Source organism: Lathamus discolor, chromosome 3 (genome assembly GCF_037157495.1).
Source record: "Lathamus discolor isolate bLatDis1 chromosome 3, bLatDis1.hap1, whole genome shotgun sequence".
In the NCBI taxonomy this organism is placed as follows: Eukaryota; Metazoa; Chordata; class Aves; order Psittaciformes; family Psittacidae; genus Lathamus; species Lathamus discolor.
The window spans coordinates 100,518,070-100,538,942 of record NC_088886.1 but is presented as its reverse complement, the minus strand read 5'-3'; the positions used below and the strand labels follow the sequence as shown (position 1 = coordinate 100,538,942).

General features: G+C 39.7%; 1 protein-coding gene across 7 annotated transcripts in view; it reads left to right on the top strand.

Annotated features, from left to right (window-relative positions):
- The window catches only part of LDB3 (LIM domain binding 3), a 131,787-nt gene that overhangs the window by 84,914 nt on the left and 26,000 nt on the right, over positions 1 to 20,873 (top strand). For 6 of the 7 annotated variants that reach the window (XM_065670819.1, XM_065670822.1, XM_065670826.1 and 3 more), the window contains 3 exons: positions 5,934 to 5,969; positions 16,906 to 17,070; positions 18,667 to 18,774. In XM_065670819.1, the coding sequence (XP_065526891.1) occupies positions 5,934 to 5,969; positions 16,906 to 17,070; positions 18,667 to 18,774 (309 nt within the window). The remainder of the gene's footprint in view (positions 1 to 5,933; positions 5,970 to 16,905; positions 17,071 to 18,666; positions 18,775 to 20,873) is intronic. The other variant, XM_065670824.1, reaches the window with a different exon arrangement.

Sequence of the window (20,873 nt, the reverse complement as noted above, 5' to 3'; positions counted from 1 at the left end):
ATTAAAGGAACGTAGCTGCAGTAAATAATAATAAGCACATCAGTTCACTGTATTCTCATCTTTACTTTAACCTTTTAGCACCCAAAGAGGGAGAAAAACATAGTAATAGTGAAACAACTCAATTGTCTCTGTGGAATTCTGAGTGAAACCAGAAGGGAAAACTGATCAACTATAATGCATTTCTTCCCCAAAATACTCCTTGAAGTCCTGTGGGGAAAATTAATTTAGAGATCATAAATTCCTTGTTTTCAAGCCAGTTCTCTGTAGAACCAACTGATCAAAGATGGTGACCATAAGACATGGTGTATCCACTCGAATGAACTCTCTTAAAATCAAGAGTGAGGCCTCCAAATGAAATCAGCAAATACCATGAAGGTTTTGTCAGAATAGTTTATAGGGAAAGTAGTGCATAAGCTAACAGAGCTTGTTAAAGCTCAAGATTCAATTGGGTGGGCGGGGGGGAGGAGGATAGGTTGAGGGTACTGACCTATATTTAACATTTTGTCTTTACCATCTCAGGTTTCTGCATGCTTCTGTCAACCACTGAGCTTTTGCATGGGCAAAAATTAACTTCACTTTTATTCCTATTGTGCAACCTTTAAGATTCTGATATATATCCTTCCACTAATGTAGATGGCTAACTAAGATACCAGTGCATAATGCCACCTTTCTGACTACTCCCTTGCACTGCCTTCAATCTAACAAGGAAATAGCAGTTCTTGCATGTAGCAGGCTTTTCAGCAGGCGTGTGTAACCCAGAGGTACTCAGCTGTGGTCTGTGGATCATCAGACTGGCTCACAGACCTTTGTTTAGGGTGAGCTGGGGAACTGGCAAATAGCATAGCTCTGGCACAGCTTCCTTTTACTCTGCTTCTCAATTGCATTAATGTCAGTAAAATTACCCTAAATACTAATAGCTTCCTAATAGTTCATTTCCACCTATCCATTTGTTGTAGCTGAACCAGGATGTTATATGATTACAAATGAGAGAGGGAAGGTAAGAACATACTTAAGAGAATTTCAGAAATTAAATGTAGTCCATGTTCTGAAGGAATGACAACTGCTGTAATTCATATCACTTACTTGGTTCAGGAACCGAATACAAAATACATGTTACGGTATTTCAGATGCAGCTTCAAACTTAGGATAATATCATGTAGAGAAAGTATAAATTTTCTTATTGATGTGCACAGATTAAAAAGTAGCTCTAAAAAACTACCAGCTGAAGTTGAGATCAATGGGATCTTGTTCTTCTCTCAGCTTCCCTAGGGAGAAGTGAAGTCCTGATGAGAAAGAACACTTCAGTGAAAGGGGAATGACTTTTTTGTGTACAGTACCTACATGTGTTGTGCATTAGGTTTGTCTATAATGGTCACAAATACAAATGGGAAGTCCTGATCCTGCATTTAGGTTCCTAGTGGCAGATACCTTGGCTTTTACAGTGGGGTTGTCAAAAGTTAGAGGGAACCATTCGGATAAGTCAAATTGCACATTTAAGGCCAAGACAGGGAATAATTATCTGAAACATATCCCAGCTCAATTGTTCCACCTTTTGCAGTCTTTGATCTTATCAAAGTGATGGGTTTACCAATAAGATAAATTGGAGAACATATACTTGCATACCAAATATCACTGTAAATCTGGGAAAAGTAAACTTTCTCCAACACTGATGCTGCTGTATTTCCAGGTGCATTTATGCATTTATTATTAAACTGTTAAATAAAACAGCATACCAGTAGATGCCACTAAAATGCTTCCGGAGGAGGCATTTGCTTTGATTTTAGTGAGATGCTTTGATTGAGTTCAATACTACTCGTAGAAAGAAAGTTGCTGGTTGTTTTTTATTCCCCTGAATATATGATAATGCTTTTCCTATTCTGTGGCACTGTCTGCACAAACCAGGCTGCATTCTGGGAGAAATGTATTTCCCCATTTTGGATGGAGGCATACTAGTAGGATATATTGCAGTTGTTTTGGCGTGGGCTGCTCACATTCTTAACTACAGTGGCTGAAAAAGAGAGATTAGCTCTTCTACCCCTTTTTTCTGGTCCCAGGCTAAAGTTTTAGTTAAACCAGCATGATAGTTGTCTTCTGTCCTCTCCAGTTAACTGCCTGTGATATCTTTGTGTGTCTTGTGGCGTCTTTGTTAAGATAACAAAAACATAGCTTAGAGGGAGGAAAGCAAAGGACAAACAGTCTTAATAGCTTGATATTCATCTGACCATGGAAAAATTCTTGGCTGCAAACACAGAAAGGTAGAAATAGCCTCACTGGATCAGAACAGCAGTTAATCTAGCTCAGTGTCCCATCTTCCAGCAGTGTCAGTATCTTGTGCCTTTGAGACAAAAATGTTTGGAAGGCAATTATGAAATAGCTTTAACATAACTTTACTCCCAGCCACCCTATAAGAATGCTTTTTATAGTATTTTGTGACTTCTACTTCTCAGAAGGAGATTTTATTTGTAGGCAAACATGTTTACATAAATATAAGTACCTGTTAGGATGAAAGCTATTGTAACGAGGACAAGTCCTGCAAATCTACAATATACTACTAGAAAACCGGATTGTTTTAAATTTCAGTAGATATAGACATTAATAATCTCTAAGTCTTAATAACTATTTCTTCTTTGAAAAAAAAGCAAGTATGTATTGGTAAGGTTCTATAGAATACTATTGGATGATCAATACAGGAAAATAATGATAAACTGAACAGTAATATTTATTAAAAAATCCATGATCACGCATTAAAGAGGGAGAGCTGATAATTTAAATACTCAGCTGGGATTCAGGAGTTATTTCAGTTCTTTGCCCTGCTATGGACCTTCTCTTTGACCATGAGCAATTCTAGTAAGTTTCAGTTCCTCATTTGTACAATGAGAAAAAGGAATTCTCTCTCTATGAGAATATGGAGGAACAAGTCAATTACAGTGTTCACTTATTGCTTCAGTACTGAAAGAGAAGAGTTGAAGGACCATGTGATCTCTCAGGATGCCTAATATTCCTTATGTCATCAGGTCTTCATAACAGCTTAAATGATTCTCTGTCTACAGCATTTTAATGAATCAGAGAGGAGCTATTCAAGAAAGAGAAAGTCTAGGTCTGTCATTCTCTAAGGAGAAGGTAGACGGAAGGTGCAGAAGCTCCACCAAGTTTCTTTAGGCTCTCTCTAGGATCCTGTCAAACACAAGCCTGGCTTGCAAATGAATTTTACATTTTGTTACTCAAACTATTACAATTCTTTGTTATTTCATTAACTCTGTCTTTTTAAGACCCTATCATGTAGCATACTTTTTGAGAAGGAAATGTTTAATTATTAAATTATATACTGTCATTGAATAATTAAATTATATACTGCATAATTGGAAGACAGTATATTGCATAAATAAAATTTGTTTAAGATATATGTCCAATATTTAGTAAGATCTGTGGGAGCTGCACTGTTCGTGGAAGTCATTGAGTAAGGCCCTTCTACCAAAAGCCATTTCAGGTGGGCTCTAAAAGGGCTGCAGACAAAAAATAAGTAAGTAAACATATTGAATCTCTCCCAGGTAGCTCAAAGCTGCTATCCACTACTGTCAGTTCTCTAAGCAGTCTGTGTAGCCAGAGATTCAAACCACTTATAGTATTTTGAGCCAAATTCTTTCATGTTGTGAAGGTATCAGCTTCACTGAGCCTTCCGCCAGGGTGTATTTCACTCAAAAGTGAATTCTGCGTTTAGTTTTAGCAAAAAAACATTTGGTAGTAAAGGCTGGAAATTCAATAATCTGTTCCACAAAATACAGGTGTTGCCAACAAGAGACATATCTGATCATGAGCCTTTCTCACTGTTAGCCAAATGGGAATTAACTCCTGTTGCCTGGGAAGAGGAGTAGTTTGTGGAAGCAAAACCATGAAGAAATTTGTGTACCTTTGAACTCAGCTTTCCCTTTACTCTCCGCTTTTCTTTTGCTTTATTCTGTGGAAGTATGTTTACTATACTTCTCTCCCTCTTTTTAAACCATCACAACTCCCCGCTGCCATTGTCATTCAGTGTTATCCTATGCTTGTACTCTCAGGGAAAAGTTTTTTGTGAAATTCTGACTTCAAAGTCAAGTGACCTTTTCTTTTGCATTCTTCAGTATAGCCACAGCTAGTGGGGCAGAAATGTTTGGATCAGATTAATAGTAATGCTGTTACTAATTAATAGTAACACTGCTTCTGCCTGACCCTCAACTGCCTGCCTCTTGGTCTTGACTGTAATTTCTCATAGAATATTTGGTAACACTGGAATTAAACAAGGCGTTATTCTTTTTCAGGCTGTGACGGTGTTTTAACACTGTTGCATGATTATGGCACTTGGTGTACTAACCCTTCCTCCTCACACCTGCACAGTTTCTAATCCATCCTCCTCTGCCTTGTTTTGCCCTGGCTTTCCTGTGCCTGGTGTTCAAGTGAACTCAAGGCTTGGTTACCTTAAAGATGGTGTTTGGTTTCTCATTGCTTTAGAGTGGTGCACCAACTGATCCTATCGGTGTATTTACTTTCAGGAACGGTTCTTCCATTCTGACCATAATAACATTCTTAGTCAGCCGCATCTGAGGGTTATTCCAAATCTACTTCTGGGTTTGAAACTCTGGCTTTAAGTCATATATTTTAGGGGTTACATTTGAGTTAGAGGTTTTAAAAATTAGTAGAGAACACTTATGCCCAAACCTTTGCTGATAAAAACTAGACTGTTTTTTATAGCTTTATGGGAGCTAAGCCAAGGAAATAGTATGTGACTGTACATAAATATGTACATGTGCATACATAAACATAGAAATGTGTTAAATATTACTAATAATGTAGAAAATATTAAGAATAGCTTTCCAAAGTTAATGTAAGACAATAATTTCAGCCCAACAAATCTGTATAAGTAAATGCATGTCCTAATTTACCCAACCGAACCTGCCTTCTGAAAAGTCTTCTGAAAATTAGGGATACATTTGCTTTGTGTTTTGTGATCCTAGATCTCAGTTAAAAATGTTCTTATTTCATGTATTTCAACTTTAAACATCCTGAAATTCAAGCACAGTCTTTTCAATGGGAAAGGATGCATCCACCCACTAAATTGCTAAATGTTGAGACCGTCTCAATTACTAAACTGGATTTCACACTTAGGTATTTTCATAAAGACTAAAATCCTTTAGCCTTAGACTCCTATGTCTTAACTTCTTACAGCTACACAATTGTTTGCACTTAAACTGATTAGTTATTTTTGTAAGCTTGTGTGTTTGTTTACAGAATAACAACCTAATTCTTTATCACTGAAATTGGGGCTGACTTACTCTTCACCTCAATGAAGGAATGATTTCACTTGTTTCTAATCTGATTTAGATTGAGAAAACTAGCACTTAATTGGGTAGGGTGGAGAATGTTTAAGTGATGCCAGACGTATATAATCCTTCCTGTATGAGTCTTTGCTAACCATTTAACTTCTTATCACTTAAAAATGTTGGATTCTTGAGGACTGCCCAAATCTGATTATTCTTACCACTTGCAGTTGGCGTCAGACTGCGTTCTGCTGAAATATTCTTGACATTTTCTTTTAAGGAAGAACTTACTGAAGTCAAAACTATGCCTGAAATTATATACATCCACACATAAAATGTCTAATTTGTAACTGTTAATTTTCCTTCCTCTTACTTAAATACTGAAACAGTTATTTGTAACTGAGAAGCAGCATACAGTAAACTTGCATGTTTGGTGGGTTTCACTTGGAGAGCCGAAGAGGTTTCTTACAACTATATTTCTGAGCAACCACTCTAGGATGCTTTTTGCAACCAAACATTTCTCCTCAACCCATCTTCTTTGTCCCCGGGTTTTGTTTTTGTTGCTTTGTTGGGTTTTTTTTTTTTTTGCCACCACTGGCAATAGTGTTTACTTTATTCATACTGTATCCCCTCCTTTCACAGAGACAAGGAAAATGTTGCTGCAGCATCAGAAAACAGGTAACTTTTGATATGTGTGTTTAGCTTACCTGCTATTTGGAGTTTACCTCTGCTTTCTAAATAATGTTCTTACCTCAAAAACATGAAGTTTGTACACTGTTTGAGCAGATGATGAATGTAGTGGTTTCAACTAAGTGGGTTTGTTAGGCATTTTTTTCCTTCAAAAAGCTCTGGGAGGTGGAGCAGGTGGGGATCATGTTTCTCAGAACTTACAAACCTAAAAAATAAGAAGCTTTTATTGAATGTTCTTGAAATATTGTCAGTTTTTGATGGAGTTTTAAGAAGAATTTCCATTTTAAACTTTGTCTGGATTGTTCAAGGTGTTTTTAAAACACAAATAAGATTATCCTTTTGGTGTATTAAGAACATTTATATATCAGATTCTTGCATATCTGGATTGATCTTCAGTGGGTCATGCGATTCAAAGCATAATATCTCTCGAAGTAAGTTCTTCCATTTCAAAGTTGCTTTCTCCCAAAGAATCACAGCACATTTTGCAGTTACATATAGAAACACATTTATTTTTATTAGTTCATATACTAAAACACAGAAGTACTGAAACACAGATACTTCTTGAGTGAATCTGACCAATGGTTTAATGGAGCAAAGAAGTGCCTCTTTCTAGTTTGTCATGGAAAGAATTTTATAGCACTCCTTTCTTGCCTTGTTGATTCTCACCTTCTTATTTTAGGGGTTTTCTGTAAGACAACTCAGATTTGAACAAAGATTGCATACAGTTAAAATCCAAATGCAAGCATTAATGTTATTTATGACAAGCAATGGCAACTGGCACTTGGAACAGTATGGAAAATTTAGTTTTATTTTTAAATGATGTCGAAAGAATGAAATAAACCCCTTGATTCCTGTATAACATCTGAATATAAATTAAATTAAAAAAACAACTAACATTTTGTCAGTTCAATTCCACCAGCAATTTTATTTGTGCAAAATCACCTACAGGACTATGCAGCTGCTTAACTGCAATGTTATTTTCTTTTTCTTTATTTTATCAGGAACAATTTCTGATGTATGACTGGTGTTCGTGTCATACTACAGTGTCTTAATCTTGCATGGTTTGTCATGCCATAGCTTTTCTCCACCATAATTATCATCATAGATCTGCTATACATTTTATTTTTATATTCTTACAAATATGGTTTGCAGATTTTACGCAAGGTATTTTTTAATTCTTAAAGCCTTTCATAGAATCATCATAAAATGGTTTGTGTTGGAAGGAACCTTAAAGATCACCTAGTTCCAAACCCCCTGCCATAGGTAGGGACACCTTCCACTAGACCAGGTTGCTCAAAGCCCCATCCAACCTGGACTTATAGCTGCCCCATCCTTCGCAGTGGTCAACTTCTCTGGGCGACCTGTGCCAGCACCTCACCACCCCTCAAAGTGAAGAACTTCATCCTAATATCTAACCTGAATCTCCCCTCCTTCAGTTTAAAGCTGTTCCTCCTTGTCCTGTCACTACAGGCTCTTGTAATAAGTCTCTCTCCAGCTTTTTTCTAGGCTCCCTTTAGGTACTGGAAGCTGCTCTAAGGTCTCCATGCAGCCTTCTCTTCTCCAGGCTGAACAAGCCCAAATGTCTCAGCCTGTCTCCGTAGAAGTGCTCCAGCCCTCTGAGCATCTCCATAGCCCTCCTCTGGACTTGATCCAACAGACCTATGCCCTTCTTATGTTGGGGGCCCCAAATGTCAGTATTCGTCCTGACTCTGTCTGCAATATCACAGAATCCCAAGGGTTGGAAGGGACCTAAAAAGATCATCTAGTCCAACCCCCCCGCAAGAGCAGGGTAACCTACAGTACATCACACAGGAACTTGTCCAGGCGGGCCTTGAATATCTCCAGTGTAGGAGACTCCACAACCCCCCTGGGCAACCTGTTCCAGTGCTCTGTCACTCTTACAGTAAAGAAGTTCTTCCTGATGTTAACGTGGAACTTCCTATGTTCCAGTTTACACCCATTGCCCCTTGTCCTATCACTGGATATCACTGAAAAAAGCCTAGCTCCATCATCCTGACACCTACCCTTCACATATTTGTAAACATTGATGAGGTCACCCCTCAGTCTCCTCTTCTCCAAGCTAAAGAGACCCAGCTCCCTCAGCCTCTCCTCATAAGGGAGATGTTCCACTCCCTTAATCATCTTTGTGGCTCTGCGCTGGACTCCTTCAAGCAATTCCCTGTCCTTCTTGAACAGAGGGGCCCAGAACTGGACGCAATATTCCAGATGCGGCCTCACCAAGGCTGAGTAGAGGGGGAGGAGAACCTCTCTTGACCTACTAACCACTCCCTTTCTAATGCATCCTAAGATGCCATTTGCCTTCTTGGCCACAAGAGCACATTGCTGGCTCATGGTCATCCTCCTATCCACCAGGACCCCCAGGTCCCTTTCCCCTTCACTACTTTCCAGCAGGTCACCCCCCAACCTGTACTGGTACATGGGGTTGTTCTTCCCCAGATGCAAGACTCTACACTTGCCCTTGTTAAATTTCATCAAGTTTCTCCCCGCCCAACTCTCCAGCCTGTCCAGGTCTCGCTGAATGGCAGCACAGTCCTCTGGTGTGTCAGCCACTCCTCCCAGTTTTGTGTCATCAGCAAACTTGCTGAGGGTGCACTCAGTTCCCTCATCCAGGTCATTGATGAAAATATTAAACAGCACCGGTCCCAGCACCGACCCCTGGGGAACTCCACTAGTCACAGACCTCCAGCTAGATTCTGCGCCATTGACCACAACTCTCTGCCTTCTTCCTTTCAACCAGTTCTCGATCCACCTCACTACTTGACCGTCAAGCCCACACTTCCTTAGCTTATCTATGAGGATGCTGTGGGAGACAGTATCAAATGCCTTACTGAAATCAAGAAAAACTACATCTACCGCTCTACCATCATCCCTCCACCTAGTCACTTCCTCATAGAAGGCTATAAGGTTGGTCATACATGACTTCCCCCTCATAAAACCATGTTGGCTGTTCTTAATGACCCCCTCATCCTTGATATGCCTAGTGATGGAGTCAAGAATAAGTTGTTCCATCATCTTTCCAGGGATGGAGGTAAGGCTGACCGGTCTATAATTACCCGGGTCCTCCTTCTTGCCCTTCTTATAGATTGGTGTGACCTTTGCCATCCGCCAATCCTCAGGCACCTCGCCCGTTTCCCACGACTTACCAAAGATGATGGAAAGTGGCCTAGCAATGACCTCCGCCAGCTCCCTCAGCACCCGTGGGTGCATTCCATCCGGACCCATCGATTTACAGATGTCCAGTTTGCATAGCTGATCCCTAACCCAATCCTCATCTACCAAAGCAAACTCCTCCTTTGTCCTGACTCCTGGGGCTATAGAAATCCGGGGCCCTCGGGGAGAGTCTGCAGGAGTAAAGACAGAGGCAAAGAAGGCATTCAGCACCTCTGCCTTCTTTATATCCTCTGTCTCCAGGGTACCCACTTCGTTCAGCAGTGGGCCTATATTGCCTCTTGTTTTAGTTTTATTTGCTATGTATTTGAAGAAGCCCTTTCTATTGTCTTTAACCCGACTAGCAAGATTGAGTTCCAAGGAGGCCTTAGCTGTCCTAATTGCCTCCCTACATCCTCTAACAACTGTCCTATATTCCTCCCAAGCGGCCAGCCCCTCCTTCCATAATCCATAGATTCTCCTTTTCCACTTGAGTTTGCCCAGCAGCTCCTTGTTTAACCACGCCGGTCTCCTAGATCCCTTACTTGACTTCCTACTCATTGGGACGCTCCGATCCTGAGCTTGGAAGAAGCGGTCCTTGAATGCTAACCAACTATCTTGAGCCCCTTTACCGCCTAGTACACTTTCCCATGAGACTTCCCTTAGCAGTTGACTGAAGAGGCCAAAGTTGGCCCTTCGGAAATCCAGAACTGTGGCTTTGCTAGGTATTCTATTCCTCCCACACAGGATCCTAAACTCCACCATCTCATGGTCACTGCAGCCAAGGCTGCCATTGACCGTCACCACTTCGACCAAACCCTCCTTGTTGGCGAGCACTAAATCTAGCAGCGCTGCTCCCCTAGTTGGTACGTCCACCATTTGCATTAAGAAATTATCATCAATGCACTCGAGGAACCTCCTAGACTGTGAATGACTGGCTGTGTGAGTCTTCCAGCAAATATCGGGGTAATTAAAGTCCCCCACGACGACTAAGGCATGTAGTCGCGAGGCTACTTCCAGTTGCCTGTAGAAAGCCTCATCAACTCCTTCGTCCTGATCAGGAGGTCTGTAATAGACCCCCACAACTGTATCACCCGTGCCAGTCAGCCCCTTGATTCGTACCCACAGACATTCCACTTGCTCCTCATCCGACCCCGGACAGAACTCAATACATTCTAGTTGCTCTCTCACGTAAAGAGCAACTCCACCACCTCGCTTTGCTGACCTATCTTTCCTAAAAAGGACATAGCCATCCATGACCACATTCCAGTCATGTGAACTGTCCCACCATGTCTCTGTAATCGCCACTAGATCATAACCTTTAGCCCGCACACAGACTTCTAACTCCTCCTGTTTATTCCCCATGCTGCGTGCATTGGTGTACAGGCATTTCAGGGAGCCAGTCCTAGTACCCTTTTTCCCCTGCGGGACAGGGTCTAAAGAGCTATCCTTTCCCACAAGTGAAACAAGAGATTGATAGTCCTCCTTAGCCCGCCATCCGTCAATCCCTAGCATGTTCCTCTTGGGCTTGTCCCCAACAGGCCCAGTTAAATCCCCTCCCCCCTTCCTAACTAGTTTAAAGCCCTGTCAATAAGCCCTGCTAACTCCTGCCCCAAAACCCTTTTTCTTCTCTGGGACTGGTGTATCCCGCCTGTCACCAGCAAACCAGGTGTCCCATACAGCAGCCCGTGACTGAAAAACCCAAACCCCTGTCTTTGGCACCAGTCACGTAGCCATACATTAACCTGCAGAGTCTTCTTATATATCCCTTCACCCTCGCTTGCAACAGGTATGGAGGCAAACACCACTTGCGCTCCAGACCCTTTAACCAGCCGTCCCAGGGCCCTGTAGTCTCTCTTCATTGCCCTTACGTTCCTCGTAATAATTTCGTCACTGCCAACCTGAAAAACCAGCAGTGGGTAGTAGTCAGACGGCTGCACCAGTTCAGAGAGCTTCTTTTTAACATCTCTAATCCGAGCCCCAGGCAGGCAGCAGACCTCCCTGTGGGGTGGATCCGGTCGACAAATGGGCCCTTCTGTTCCCCTCAGAAGGGAGTCACCCACCACAATTACTCTTCTTTTCTTCTTGGTTGGGGAAGTTCTGAGGTATGTGGGTGAGTGACTAGCCCTGGGTGACTCACTAGATAGATTTGCCTCACCATCTCCATTCACCTGGCCCTGAATTTCCAAGACCTCGTACCTGTTATTCAAGGGCAACTGGGAGGGAGGAAGGGATTGTGAGGGTTTTCGCTTACCTCTCCGAGGAGGAACCTCCCTCCGTCCATCCTTGTCCATTAAGCTCTCTCCTTCTGTCTGATGGTAGGAGGGAAGGGGATCCATATCTTGTTGAACCACTTCCCTCTGCCCTTGCCTTAGGGTGTGGTTCCACCAATCTATTTCACTTTCACACTCTCTAATGGCTCTCAACCTTTCTACCTCCTCCCTCAGTTCAGCCACCTGCCTGAGCAGGTCAGTTATTTGCTCACAGCGAACACAAGCAGTATCACTGGCTCCCTCCAATACAAGTGCCAGGCTCAGGCATTCGCTGCAGCCAGAGACCTGCACAGCTGCATGTCTGCAGGAAGGCTCAGTCTGGATACCCACATTAGTACTCACTGCAGCTTTCGATCGTGTTGTAACCATGATCTATCTGGTCAATCAATCCGTCTACGTCCCTCAGCACTCCTTCCCCTCCTGTACTCCAGGCGAGTCCTCTCGATGAGGCGGTTGGAACGCTTCCCTGCCCGCTCGCCTGCCCGCGCGAACTGCCGCGCAAACTGCCTCGACCCTCTGCCTCGACGCTCTCTGTTTGCCGGCTCTGGTCGCCGCGCTCCCTGGGAAGGTTTTTTAGCCACTCCCAGCTGGTGCCACTCCTCCTGGCTCCGCCCCCTGTGAGTCAGCCCCTCGCGGGAGCTGAGCTTCCGAGCCCTGGGCAAGTCCTGTTGAGGACTTGAGGCTCCCTCCTCAGTGGCTCTTGTCGCTCTGAGGTGAGATGATCTCCTATGGTATTAAGGAATTTTGGGGATACAAAAAGAGGACACTGGATATTTAAGATATAAATCTGCTTCCAGGAAACAGAAGACAGAGAAATAAAGTCTTCATTATTAAACCTAGACTTAACTTTTCAATTATGAGGTTCAGCACTTTTAATTTTTTTGCTGAAGGCTTTCCTCCATATAAATAACTGATGTCTGAAAGGGCCAGACATTAGCATTCTAAAATGATGCTGTATTTGGTATGGTAGACAGTAAGCACATGTATCTCTGAAAACTAAACATAATCAAACAAACTTTTCTCTATCAAACCACCAGCCTCTTCTGTGGCTGGAATTCTGTCTCTCCCTCAAATACCTGCTGTTACCTAAGAAATACCTCATTTACAAATTCCCTTGTAATCTTTGTTACTCAGGCCTACAGGTACTGCACATGCGCCACAGTATGTGACCTCAAGTATTTGGCATCCTCCTAAATCATGCACCATGGATGCCAAAACTGACAATGCTAAGCCAGTGACCTCCAAGGGGTCTGTGAGGCTTGGAGCGGGTACAAGCCAGAGGGAGGTCAGTTTCACTACTACTGGCCAGAAAGTCCCTCTTACTTCATCCAGTCATCAAAGGTACACTGTGATGTGTAACTGCATAACTGACCTGGTTTGGAGCTTTGGAGTGGTTTGGTAATAACAACCTCTAACTCCTTCAGATGGAAATGTCCATTGCTTAAAAGGCAGGTGATGAAGTTCTACAAATTCCAGCAACTTCTAGTTCATGTGGGCTTTAAGTGGCACTGCTAAGGATTGCACCTACCATATAGAGACAACAGTCATTAAGCACCTTCTGCAGAGACATAGCAGCTGATGAAGTTTATTGTATTTCTGCAGACATCCCTGTACTCATATGCAAAGGTCTTCCATGCTATGTCTTTCTCTAAACACAGTTTATTCTACAAATGCCACAATAAGAAATAATTTTTGCCTATTCATTTTTATTTTTGCTCACTATATTTTGAATTCTTTAAGAGATCTGTTGGAGTATTCAAAATAACTATGAATTACATAAAGGAGACAAAGTACTGCTTTAATAATCCAGTTGATTGTTATTTGCACAGAAAGTCTCAGAATTCAGGACTTTATTGAAGGAAAGAAGTTAATCTGCACTCATTTTTTTTTAAATATTTGAGTGCATTTGTTGCTGTGGTTTCTCATTATGATTGTTAACCATTATTATTCACTTAACCTCTACTGATCTGTGTTCCTTTTCTTGAGTGAAAATCAGCTGAGGAGAGACATGTGTTTGTTTTCATCCACCTAACTTACTCACATTGTGCACTTTATTTGTTACCACAAATATGGAGATGTTTGAGAAGATCCATTTGCTTTCATTTTCCTTAAAATACAAAAACCTATAAAGATTGAAAGTGTACAGAAAAATTATATTAAGAAACGTATGTAAAAATGAGGCTATTATAATAAATGAACTATTTTATCAAATAGCATTTACATTTATCAGTTCCTAAAATCTTCTGCACCTGAAGGGATAAAAAAACCCTAGATTGAAAATCTAAAACAGGAGCAAGCTGAGGGAATAAAAAGTTATGTTCTTTTCTTTGAACACCTAAATAAAATAATTTAAAATATATAGTGGTTAAACTAAACCCAGTCAAATTAGTCTCAGTCTTTCTATAAAATTGAGAGCTAGTTACCAACTGCAAATAATTTCTATAACCAAATCACTCTGATTTTTATGGTTACAACTACTTCATTTATACTTGTTGCAATCCCTCGTTCTGTTAATGAATATATTTTACCCCGCAGGAAGGTGATCAAGTCTCTTAACATTTTAATCACATAAAAGAACCATTACAAACAGCATACAAGAGAAAATTTGTTGTATTTCTTTTAAATTTTATAAGGTATTCCAGTATTAGTTGCATTTATTTCATCTATATGTGTTTGTCTAGTTCAAATCTGTTTCCACACAGGTTCATGTCCACATATTGTATAGTATGTGTTTTGCGTAACATTTTGGAGATCGTTATAATGATTAAGTAACTTTACTGTTTTCTTCTGTTCAAGGTATCAAGTCTTTATTCTTTCAAAATCTGTAGCAAATTCCAGTTTACATCAGTGAAAATAAACACAAAATATGTGAACTCCTAGTTTGTATTTGTTCTTAGGACATATATTAGGGTCCTTTTTAATGTGCAGTATAGTTTCAGTTGTTCCCTGTTTGTCAAATCAAAGATATGTAAGTACTAAATTCTAACCCAACACCCTTTTAATGTATTAAAGCTTGGTCACGGACTTGCCTGTGATCCACAGCTGTGATGTATAATATACAGCTACGCTGCTATGTAGTCTATGCAATTGATACTGTATGAGCTAAGCAGAAGAATTTGCATCATAATGCTGGTGCATCAAGGTGGAAGAACTGATCTGAATTTCAGATGCATATCATGATGGGCAAACTTTTGCAGAACTGTTGCAAAACTTTTGGTGTAATGATTTGAAAAGCAGAATTGCGAACAGGATGAGTATTTTCAGGAGCTCGCTTGTTACGTATATAATAGAAGATGAAACTCACAAGGAAGAAAATAACTTTTCTGCTTTTGTCATGGGTTGCCTTCAGCTTTGAAATTGGTAGGCATAACAACCATGCTTCCATTTCAGCTAATCAAACAGTAAAATGCTCAGTTGAAATAAAAGACCATCATTTAGACTACTAAAGCATACAAGAAAGTGGAGGAAAGGAGAGCAAGAGAAATGGGACAGTCCCTTGAAGAACAAGGGGTGTCACAAATTCTGAATTACCAAGCAGTCATTCTGTGTCCTGAGGAGTATAACTTCTTGAATCCATGCTTCTGAGAGAAGCCAAAGAAAACATTAGATAGAATGGCTAAAAGACAGAGGAAATATTTTCACAGGAAAAAAGCTGAGAGGAATAATGTTTGAGAGGTAGGGTTTGGCTGAAAACCAGTCATGGAACTCTGAGCTTTCTTCTGTTATTTGATACTGTGCTCAGGAAGGAATATTTTGGCTATTCTTTGTACACAGCACAAGAGAATTGCCGAATTTCATCACCATCAATGATCACAAAGGAGTCATTTGTAAGAACTCAGAGATGTGGCAATATACTTAAAAGTCTGGACAAAAGAAGTAAAAATATATCCATTATGTTCTTATACCACAGCTTGTGGACAAGACAACTATGTTATGTACAGTAATGCCCTGATTATAGAAAAAAAATTATTAGGATAACTACTGGGGAAGATTACAGCACAGTAATATGGCATCAAGAAAACATCCCTTGTGCCTGGGGGCACATGCTTACATTGCCTCTGAGGTCTGTGCCTCAAAATAGTATGCAATAATCTAGAAAATCAAATTGCAATTAGTTATTTTTCAGTGTCTTATTTGTTCTATGGATAATAATTTTAAAAATCCACAGTAAAAGCTGCCTAAACATAAAATAAAGCTTTTGTCTTTTGTTTCTTATTTTTATCTTTCCCTTTCCCCTTTCAGTTTTAAATGAGCTAGTGGTTTTTATTAGGTTTATTGGCAAGTGAAAAACGAAGGTACATATTATTGTTCTTTTGTTGATATTAATTTTATTGAAACAGTCAGCAAAGAACTTGATTCTTGTAAGTCCACTTAATAATTTTTATTTTTTTTTCATTTGATATAAGAGCTAGTGGAAGACAGTAAACAGAATCTCCCAAAAGATTGGTTCATTTCTTAGCAGTGGATGGCTTTGACGAAACTATCTTGTAAAACTCTAATGGATAACTTTGCCCCATTTGTCTGTCTGTAAGATGATTAATACTTTCAAATTCGAGTGAGGCTCTAAGGCTGAAATATGTCAATAAGCACTGGGTGCTCTGATAGCAGGTGATGAAAGACACTGGTACTTCAGTAGGTTACTAGAATAACCACAGAATTTTTATTATTAATTTCAATTAATCTATTTTGCAATCAAATAGAGAAATAATTAGACATTAATATTTCTCTGCTCCATGTTATCTGTGCCACAATAACACAGGAGCACCACAAGGATAAAACTCATGCTCATCACCCAAGTGATTTTAAAACTGGTGTAGTAAAACTTTATTCCACATCTTACCATTTGCATAGTCTTCTGTGTATGAAAAGGCATCTTATTGTCTGATGGGTTGTCCAGTGTAATGTAAGGTGAATCTAGGTCAGAGATTGACTCTACTAAACATCTTTCTGCTACTTGTATTGCACAAAACTGACTGAACCCAACACAAAATTGTGCTGACTGGATTCCTAGACTACCAGAACTTGCAGGAAACATGGTGATATAGGACTGTGATAATACCCTGTAAATTGCTTTTCTTCACCTAATTAAAAAGTTTACTCCTAACATAAGCTTCAGCTCCAGGAGTAAATACTGGATGAAGTTTACCTGAGCTCAGAATTTGTGACAGAGGCTTTGCAACCATTGAAGTATGTATGCCACAGGAATATGTGGGAATACCACTGGCTTCAGTGGAAGCAGGACTTAAGCATTGAGTAACACCTGGGATAAATTTCAGTCAAGCAGCACCAAAACTGCATTACTCTTAACTGCACATCTGAGAGGGCCTAACAAATGTCTTATTTTTTTCTTTCTTTGCGTAGTTGTGCTTTCCCCTTGGTAACACAGCCTGCTACTATGTTTGCAGGTTCAAACATAGTAGCTTTACATTTAAATATGCACCTTTTAAGATGCTTCTTGTTTTATTTAATTTAACTCTAATTAGTACCCCTGTTGAGCATGCTCCGGTGTCTACCAGTTCTGCCTCTGCTCCTGCACCACATGCTTCAGCCCATCAGCCTGCTGCTACTGCTCAAAATACAGCCTGTCTGATGATGCCACCAGCAACCACCTCAGTAGTGCAAGAGTCTTTCTCGTCCTCCTTCCAAAGGTAATGCTTCATTGCTCTGTCCTTTTGCAAATATATCCCTGTATGGCTCTGCAAATGCTGCATACACATTCTTAACTTAAGAATGTAGTATGTAAAAGCTGTAATCTATTTTATATGCTTTTATCTATTCTAGTATGTTTTCTTATTTTGAAGCACGTTGTTCATGTTACAAAAACTTTGCAAAGTAAAACTTCCCTAAAAATGTAGCTTTAAGTCTGCAATACAGCTTACATTCTCAGAAAGCAAGGCAAGGGTTAAAACTAGAATTCTTTTTTCACCACTTGTAATAAAACTAAAACAGCTCCTCATAATAGTTACAGTGAATAAGGGTTCTTTTAATAGTGTTTCTGCAGTATGGCATGAAATGCCGAATTAGAAAATGTTATTTTCTCCTGTGATTCAGCTTCCATATCATAGCAGAAGTCAGTAAAACATGGTGGACAATGAGCAGCACGTCCGTAAAACTACACACATGATGTTTAACTTGCTTTGTAAGGTATTAAGTAATTTCTGTTAGATTTCTCTGCTCTCTTTTCCCTAATGAGATTTAGCCCTAGAGCTAAAGTGAGTTCCAAAGAGGTGTGTATTCAGAACACTTATAGTGCGGGGTGTTAGAGTTGTATATTAAAAGCTGTCAAGGCAGTCTGTGAAGAAATGTGTGGAGTTTATATTGCTGTCACTTACGTTACAATAATTTTGGATACTAAGAGTGAATTTCCCCCCCCCCCCCTTTTTTTTTCTTCCGCGTGAGCATCCCTAAAAGATGTAGCAAGCTTTAAAAATCCAAGGAAAAACGCAAGTAGAATTGTAAACTACTCTAAATAATTGAGATCTGAGGTGCACTCTGTCATAGCTTCCATTTGTGTGAATGGGATTGGAAATGTTCTCTCAGCTCTATTTCTTGTTTAATTTTTCCAGTTGAGTGAAATTATTTACATATACAAACTAGTTTGACACTTTAATCAATTTTACCAAACTGTGACCTACCAGACTCCAGTGTTTTTATTTCAGTGCAAGAAAAGCAATCATCCAGCCAGCAAAAGAGGTTTGAATAAGGTATTATTCTGTACTTAAGACTGCGCTGTAAGGCACTTTCATGTGAACTAATGACATCGTTTAAATAATTTTTAGCCCTCAGTTGAAACTGTAACATGAAGAAAATGGATTGCCTAATATGTGCTTCAAAAGGAAATGCCTCTACTAAACTAATCATGCTGATGACTTGGTGTTTTAAATAGGAGAATTGTCTACTACTACTTTCATATTAAAAAGTCTAGCTTAAATTCAGGCTCAAACATCTTCAGATCCTGCAGATCAAAACATGTATCATTGACAAAAGTCCTGTCCTGAAGTACTGTCTTTCTGAGTAATCAATAGACTCTGTTTTTAAGATTTTTACATGATGTGCATTTTGTCTTGTGTTCTGTAGGAATGTGTTTGTGCTATTCTGTAAGTCTACAGAAAACCTGCTCCTGGTAACTATGCAGCAGTCCTCCTGTATCTGAACTCCAACGAAGCTTGATTCTGATGTCACTATCTTTGCCCCTCTGAAATTATTTTGTACTTGCTTTCATGCTTTTACTGTGTCTTCTGCAGAGTGCCTGCAGCCCCCAGCTCTCTCTCACAACCTAAGCCTTATCATGGGTCCAAGAACTTGTCAGTAGCAGCTTCCACTATTTCATCTGCTATCTCATCTCAGTCTAGGTATATCTGTAAAGCTCTCTTCTTTTAATTTGTTTTTATTCTGTATTACTGTCTGTTATTTAAGGTTTTCACCTTCTTAAGAGATTGGCTTTGGCAGGGACCACTGAAAGCATGACGTGTTTAAAGGAACAGCCTTCTTGCTTATCTTTCACATTAAAACTGAGCTAGGAAACACCTAAGCTTTAGATTTAAGATATGTGACCAAAATAGCCTTTTGGAACAAAGGTGTTTAATTTGGTTGGTTTGTGCTGGTTTTGCCATCCTAAGATGAAAATATTTGTCTAGTGACACTGGTGAGAAGGACAGACTTTTTTTTTTTTTTTCTTGGTGAAAACAGGGTCACAGGAATCACAGACTTTCTTTTATCATGCTTTTCATCATGACTTAACGAAAGACCACTGATAGAGAAAGGTAGCATCTATCACTAGAGAGAGAGAATGCTGCTGTATTGTTTCACTGCTAAGCCTTTTCACTGCTTTCATTAACACTTTGTCAAGACTAACAGAGGAGAAAGCCATTTTGAGAGTCATTATTTGAACACACTCTTCAGAAAGAATGAAAAGCTGAATCAGCAAGACATTTGAGATTATAATTATCCACGTCTTTCTTTTCTTGATATGAAAAGGAGTCATAGAATGGTTTGGGTTGGAAGGGACCTTAAAAATAACCTGGTTCCAAGTCCTCTGCCATGGACAGGGACACCTTCCAAAACTATACATCAAGAAGTATAATGATCTTTCTCAAGAGTGAAGAAGGGTCTTTCTCAGTGAAGAAATTTATCCAAAAATGCTATCTAAACCTCCCCTGGTGCAACTTAATGCTGTTTTCTCTTGTCCTATGGCTTGGGAGAGTACTCACTGATTTTCAGAATTAATTCTTACGTTGCTTTTTATTCAGTACATGTGGTACGATTAAGCTCATAAATATCACCAGTACTAGTTCATCCACCGTTTGTTTTAGTAACGAATCTCTTTCAGACAGTTGGAATGATCACTTAACCTCTGTGAGAAGAGGGTTCTACATGGTTGTTGCAGGAGACCATTAAAAGTCTCTTATAACCAGGGAAAATCCCTCGCTGCCTAAGCAAAGGTAACTGTGAATATCTGAGCTACAGAAAATACTCAGTTTTAGGGTTTCTCTCAGTTGAGTACTGCAGTGTATCCATCAGTCAGAAGATGAAATTGGATTGAAGCCTTGGTGACTACTCTGGCTGAAGAGAAGACATCTTCATGTTTTATCAGTCTATATATTAGGACCCATATACCTCTCTTGCTATTAGAGGTATATTTTCACTTACCTGCATAAGAGATTGCCTTGGTATTCTACTGCCTTCAGTGAGAATTATATGTAGTAGCTAATAATAGCACTCTGAAGCCTGCATGTAGTAGTAGTTCTGCATGTAATACTTTTTATTTCTGCAGTATATGCATATTTCATTGAGATTAGCATTGCTGTCACACAGGATCTTAGTTTTTCTCCTTCAAGAAAAACAATCAGAAAAGATAAAACTTCCTTTTAAAGAATAATTTTTGGAGGAATGCAGAAAGATAAAATCACAGATGCATTGCATCTGTCAGTTTTAGGACTCCATTGGTAAAAGCTTAATCAGATTAATTTTACTGCACATGCATGATTAGAAAGGCTTGAGTAAAAACCATTCTACTCACTGACAATTTCTGAGTATCGTAAATAGGTGGATGTAAGGGAAAGTCTAAAGAACACATCACACTTTCAAAATGTCAAAACTACTAATTTTCCAGTTTTAAGAAATAGCCTTATTTCAGGGTGGGGGTCTTTTGTTTGCTTTGGGGGTGGTTTTTTTTAATTATTCTGTGAAGCTGCCTGACTGGGTGAAGAAAAGCACAGACTTGAACACTGAGAAAGCTGCTAGTCTATTCTGAATTAGTTATAAGACCCTACCTGGAGTCATCTAAAAACTTTGGAACCCAATATTAATATATGAATCATAGTGTCATGAGCTTTTAAATCAGAGTCATAAAAGTGGTAGATCTGTTGAAACCTTTCAGAAGCAGTTTATCATCATAGAAAATCTTTAAAATAAGGCTGCCCAAATAGGCAGAAGGCATATTTTCACAAAA